General features: G+C 35.8%; 1 protein-coding gene across 1 annotated transcript in view; it reads right to left on the reverse strand.

The window, feature by feature from the left end:
* Positions 1-1,233: 1,233 nt before the first annotated feature.
* The window catches only part of LOC21384393 (protein HIRA), a 9,874-nt gene continuing 4,440 nt past the window's right edge, over positions 1,234-6,667 (reverse strand). Inside the window, 6 exon segments of the mRNA XM_024166944.1 lie at positions 1,234-2,143; positions 3,141-3,258; positions 4,051-4,173; positions 4,408-4,648; positions 4,845-5,055; positions 6,202-6,667. The exon segment at positions 6,202-6,667 is cut by the window's right edge and continues 58 nt beyond it. Of these exon segments, the coding sequence (XP_024022712.1) occupies positions 1,748-2,143; positions 3,141-3,258; positions 4,051-4,173; positions 4,408-4,648; positions 4,845-5,055; positions 6,202-6,667 (1,555 nt within the window). The 3' untranslated portion in view covers positions 1,234-1,747.

Consider the following 6,667-nt stretch of genomic DNA (forward strand, 5'->3'; position numbering starts at 1 on the left):
AAAAAAAAAAACTGAAACCTAGCATTTTCACAAGCTCATGTGTCTTGCACGTGCATTCTTGTTCAGTATTATCTTCTTTTAATTTAAAATTAATTTTAAAATGTGCTAAATACATTTTATCCTATTAAAATCACCTAAATAGTTTTTATTTAAAAAAGATAGTGAGGAGTTTATTTATATAAATATTTAATTAACGTAAAGATGAAAAAATAATTTTATTGAAATACATATTTAAGATTACCAGAAAATGAGAAAAAAAAGTTATAAGGAAATAAATGGAAAAAAATTTAAAATAAAAAATAAAATAAAGCAAAAAAAAAAAAAAAAAGAAGAAAACACATAGCTACATGAAAAAGGCAAGATAAAGAGTCATTATCACTTTTCAAACAGGACAATTATCACTAACCCCTTATGTTTTATCAAAATTACAAAGTCACCATTATCAAAACTAACCACGTCAACACTCTTTTATTAAAAACTTTGTTAAATTTACATGACAAATATTAACATAACCTTTGTTAAATTTACTAATCACGTGGCGGGTCTAAGGGAGAAGCACTGTAAAAGATGATTGAGTTCGTATGCTCTCTTTTTCATGTCTCTTCCCGCGTCCTTTTAATAATAACATGTCACATCATAACTTTTTAATTAACATGATAAGAATATTTATTTAATATGGTATTATAATTGACGTGTCACAATATTATTGAAGAGACATAAAAAATGTCAGGAATAAAAGGACATGAGAGTTGATTCATGTAGAAGAGCCTTCTAGCTCTTTTATGTTTGTTATGTTATGTTATAATTTAAGAGAAATTATTTAATACAAAAAAGTTAAGGGAAAATGAAATGATGACCATATTTTAGTTATCTAGTCGCCTTCCTCCGTTGTGAGTTCGCGTACGTCACCATTGTCCACCACGCTGGAGCTCGCACCAGAATTGTCCTCCATGTAGTCGTTTGTTTTTCAAAACTTTTCAAATTTTTTCTTTTAAATTTTCGTACAAGTGTTTAAATTTTTAATTTTCTTTTAACTAACTAATATACTCTTTTCTTTGTAGCGCCAATGCTGTTAAAAGCCCGAAATTATTAACAAAAGTATACATCTTATATGCCAAATGCTGCCTACTCTAGCCTGAATGCGCATAACAAAACGCCTTTGCCGAACATCGGAAACTTGAAACTAGAACTGTAAATTGTAATCTAAAAGATGAGAAATAGTGAATATATACATATACATATATGTATATATATATATATATATTGAGAGAAATTATGAACATTAATTATACATTGCAGGACCAGTCATCTAGGTATCTCCAAATCAAGCAAACTTGAATCTAAAACCTAACCTATTTCGTTAAGATGGATTTTGGAGAGGCAACCTAAATCAAGTTGGATGCTCAACATTGTATGAGCAACAATATCCGCTGAGCTAAACAAAACTAACATGCTAAGGCATTTGAATCTCTCCACTGCATCGAAGGAGAGATTTTTCTGTCACGTAAACAACCGCGACTCTGACAAGAGCTCAAGAGTGAATACACCCGATTATTCATCGAATGTGAGTTAGCTTTTCCAGTTGGACGAAACCTTAGTCGAGCAATGGGGAGAAGATGCATAACAGAGACAACTTCGCACAATACCGGTTCTCACAAGCAAGTATTTCATACCTAGTTATACCAACATCCACTTTCTTTCCACTATTTGGGTGCCCCGTTTGTTAGATGAAGCCTTGCAGCAGAGTTCAAGAGTCTGCATCTCTTGGTTCTGGCGAAAGATTCATGTCGTCTGTTGGTGGCGTATTTAAATCAACTCGATCTGTTTTTGGTGGAGCAGAATTTGCTTGATCTGTCGCTAAAGGTTCGTCATACTTATGATCTGTTTCTGCGGGAACAATTTCCACTCCATCCGTTGAAGCGGGGACAGTATCCCCTTGATCAGTTGCCGACGGAACAGATTCTACTCTATCTGCTAGCAACGGACATGTCGAAGCAATCTGAGTCTTTTGCTCTATATTTGCTTCCACACTTTCATATTCAGAAAGGAGATCCATAAATTCATTCAGCAATCGCTGGACCTTTCTATTAGTTGCCATAGCCGGAAGAATATCTTCCCTTAAGAGTTTGTGTTTCCTCATTCCCTGCGGAGAACAACACACAATTTCCTCAGCATTCAAATAACTCTGGAACTGGTAAAAGTTTGATTGCATGTATCGGGAATATGTGCACCAATTTCAGAACTATACAATATATATTAGTATGAGAAACTCAACAACCAAAATACTAGCCTCCAGGAAGGCAGTAAGAAGCTACTTTTATTTCCTGCCATGATAAAAAGGGTTAAGGACGGAATACTGATTATCCATTGATCAGTCAATTAGGAGTGAAGTTGGAGCAAAAAGAAGGGGAGAAAAACTAAACCAACCCAGCAGAGACTATTTAATTTTAATTGAACACGGCCAGGGAGGGCACATTTTAGTAGAATGTGAGAAAGATGAAAAATGTCCATTAAAAAAACCAAAAAAAAAGAAAGAAAAACAAAACAAAACAAACAAACAAACAACCTTTGTGTAAAAACATTTGGAGAGAAAAGGGGCGGAACAGTTTGAGGGAATGACTCTCTCATACACTGCCCTTGAGTCATGGTTCAAGTGAAGCAAGGTGAAAACACAATTTCAATTTAGAGCCCACCAAACAGGAAGAGAAAAGAAGTAGCTAGAAAGTAAAGGAGCATTTAGACAAGGCAAGTTTCAAGGTTTGCCACAATTTACACAACTTTGCTAATAGAAAGTACCCAGTCATTGTGAATTATCATTTATTATTATTCTTTTCTCATGCACATGTTAAATCAGCTTCTGTGGATAAAAACCGCTCAAGATTCATGTCAATCATCACAAATGAAGGATGATATGATAGATGTTTTTTGGAGGATGAAGATTTGCTAACCAATTACCAACTCTATATTCTCCCAATAACAATACAAAGTCCCACATATCAAAATAAATGGTTAGTGGAATCCACGTCCTCCTGTTTGGAGTTCTTTATATCTCATGAGTTTTATAACGAAGTTTTGTTTCTTTTCAAGAGCTCAACTATCAATCGAAAAAATGAGACTAAATTTTGCATAAGAAAACTCACAAGCACAACAGGATCCCAAGCCAAGTTCTTTGTATCTGAAGAGGTATCTTCAGCCATCCCAGTTGGAGGTCCAAGAAAACTCTCACAAACTTCTCGTAAACGAGACTCATCAGCTTCTCTGAAATGAACGTGAAGTACTTGAGAATAGCAGTAGATAAAGGAAACTCAATTCAGATGGAAACCTTTTGGCTATTTTCAGCAGAATACTAAGTTGTTCAAGAATATAGGGATTGAGACCAGAATAGAATTGTATCAAATCTCATATCAGAATATTACTTAGCATACCAAGCATGAGTGTATCAAACATGTTTGTTACTAAAGAACTTGAAGTTTAAATCTGAAAACGGCTTTTTCCTAGAAGACTAAGGGTAAAAGGCTAAAGGCTATCCTTCAGGAACTTCTAACGTGGACTGCAAAATGAATAGACAGGTACAAAACTACCTCTTAATGGATACTAGACTGAAAATGTTCGGATCTGTTAATGACTTGGGAACTTGTTTGGTTAGTGGGCTGGTAGAGTTAGTAGGAATTAGTATAAATAAAGGGCTTAGTAGCTCACTAGGAGTAGGCTGTGATTTTGAGAGTTTTGGGAGACTCATATTAAGGAGAGCTGGTTGTCTCTTGAATACCGTCAAAGTTAGGAGTTCTCCGGAGTCCTCGAATACTCCAATCTATCCTAAGCTTTCTTTACATTTTCCTTAGTTTGGTTGTAAATTCTATGAGCTAGTGTTGGTGATGATCAACAAAACCACTCTGATTGCCTTCTATTCTTGTTGTTCTGTGTGAAAATTGAGCTGTGATAACTAGGTTCCTAACAGAAAAGCTAAAAAAACTTACTAGCAACAATAAACAAGAAAAGAAATGTATATGAAACAGAAAAGCAGCACTTGAATTAAAATTCAACAAACACCTTGCAAGAAAGCGAATGTATGACAGGAGACATTGGCGATATTCGTTAGGAGACTTCAAAGCCAGTGCAGAAGCCAACTGAGCTTCCAAATGAGCTCGTGTCTGCACTCCATCATCAGTAACCCTGTAGAAACATGTAACCACGGGTCAATTCAGAGAGAGAAAAATTGCAGTGAGGACCTCATATATTATGCACAGCAAAAGACTAGTTCAAGAATACATAAAAAAGTGGCCTCCATATCTTAACAATGGACCAAATCAGATTTTCATCTTAACGGTGAATCAGAAAAATGTATGACTAGGATTATGATATCAACACAATACTTTCTGAAAAGGGATACGCTTGTTAAATACAAACCTGCTCCAACCTGGCTTTCTAGCCAAATATTTCCTAACATCAACCTGCAAGGCAGCCAGCTCACCACTCTGAATTGAACCAAGATTCCACGAGCTTGCAAAATTAGATGCAGGGAAACAATCATCCGCAACCCTCAGCCAACACATTAGGTTCATGTCAAAAAGGAAGGCATGGCGAGTGGCAAGAACAACAAGAGGTGATCCTGACCTTGACAGCTTTGCTGATATAACTTTGATTGACCCTGAAAGTGTGATTAATATAAACAACAAAAGTGGTCAGTAAGAAACACATGAAAACCTTGCATGCTGAAATCATTGATTTGCATCCAATGTAATAAATAAACAAATAACTAAAACCTAAATATTCTTAAGCTTCACCATAAGTCTTAGTGTTACAGTTTTCAATAATAATAATAATGTCTCACAATTATATGGTACCTGCATCTTTTGCAGACAAATTCGAATTAGCTGCAAGCAAAGACGCCAGCGAATCATGAAGAAGGCAGTTTCGGTTGAGCAGATCCCACAAATACAAGGATCCTTTTCTTGTGACCAATAGCAACTTCCAGCATTCATCGCAGTCTATAAATGTTGCTGCAGACCCCATCATCATGGTTGGCATAGCACGTCTCCCACACTTTGTGTAAACCTTCTCAAAGTGAGAGGAAAAAAAAATATACAGGATATAATTTCGAACCAATTGATGCATAATTATTTGTGGCTACAAAAAATTCATTACAATCATAATACAACAGAATGCTTATGAAAACCCTGGCAACTGAGGACCTAACTATAGAATTCATTTGCGTTCTTAGGAGACCCTAAACTTGATACAGATATACATTTGGTGTATCAAAAGAATACCAAATATCATTATCACCATTAGGCAGCAGTGAAAGAAGCTCAGAAAAGTTGTCTTAAGCTGGCAGAGGCATATCATCAATTATGTATAGAGATTGCCTCAAATAAACCAAAAAACAAGAAAGAAAATGAATTGCATTTCTCAGACAAATGAAAGCTCAGTAATTCCAAATAACTTAATTCTCGAGTTAAGATTCCATTTAATTTAAAGGAATTCCATACATTTCAAAACTCGATGATACTTTTAACGACCAAGCATCAGAATCAGAACATCTAACCAAGAATATAGAACTAATCAACAGTAGCAAACCCCACCACCCTGAATACGCCAATTTGTATACCATTTCAAAACTCGATGATAGTTGTAATGACCAAGCACCACAATCAGAACATCTAACCAAGAACATAGAACTAATCTACAGTAGCAAACCACACCACCGCGAATACGCTAATTTGCGTAACATTTTCATTACAGGGGAGGAAGCAAGGATAAGAACACAATGCCAGGTGGCGCAGGTCTCAAATCTAACTAGTCAAATTTGCATTTATTTGCTTACCATCAGTTCATAATAAAAAAGTATGACTTGGGCGTGGTACTGTAAATTTTGAACTAAGGAACAAGAAAAGAATTCCCAACAGAGGAAGTTTGACAGCTAAAAGCGCACTAGCAAATCATTCAAGTGCAGCATGAATAATAACCAACGCTTATTAAGATCACAACTGAATGGTGATCTAAATTTTCAATAATTAAATCATGTGAAGTGCAAATAAGGATAAGATATCCAGTAATAATACTAATATTTGAACTTATGGTTATAAATCCAATATGAAAACTGTCACGAGTGAGCATTAAACAAAAGAACGAAAAGAAGAAAAAAGGGGGAAAAACAAAAACAAATTCAACCAAAGAGAAAAATAGACTTTTGTGCCATACCTGCAGGCATCCATCTTCACACCCAACAGCCCAGAAGTTGGCATTTCCAGCTAAAACAGTGACTTTACCAGAGATCCTATCAGACCAAAGAATTTGGGATCCCCTTGTACACATAATTTCTGTTTCCTTCATAATGAAAGTATTTCCCATGCCAACAATGTCGTTCATAGCATGTTCCCATGGACGTGATTCCAAGCAAATTGGAATGGTATCTTCCCCTTCTTTTTTGTCTAACACCCTTATTGATAGAGTAGAACTACAAGCGCCAGATGAAATGCAAGCCTTAATATTCCCCGACTGTTCCACGTTGATGATTCCATCTCTGCCTGGAGAAGCAGAAACCTTTTCAATAACAAGGCTCTCAGAAATTGTAGCCCTAGCAGTGACCCCAGATCGCTCTTTTAAATCGGAGCTTTTGCTAAGTGTTCCCCTGACAGAACTCTCTCTAATAGCACAATCAGCAGGA

Source organism: Morus notabilis, unplaced genomic scaffold (genome assembly GCF_000414095.1).
Source record: "Morus notabilis unplaced genomic scaffold, ASM41409v2 Scaffold9332, whole genome shotgun sequence".
Classification (NCBI taxonomy): Eukaryota; Viridiplantae; Streptophyta; class Magnoliopsida; order Rosales; family Moraceae; genus Morus; species Morus notabilis.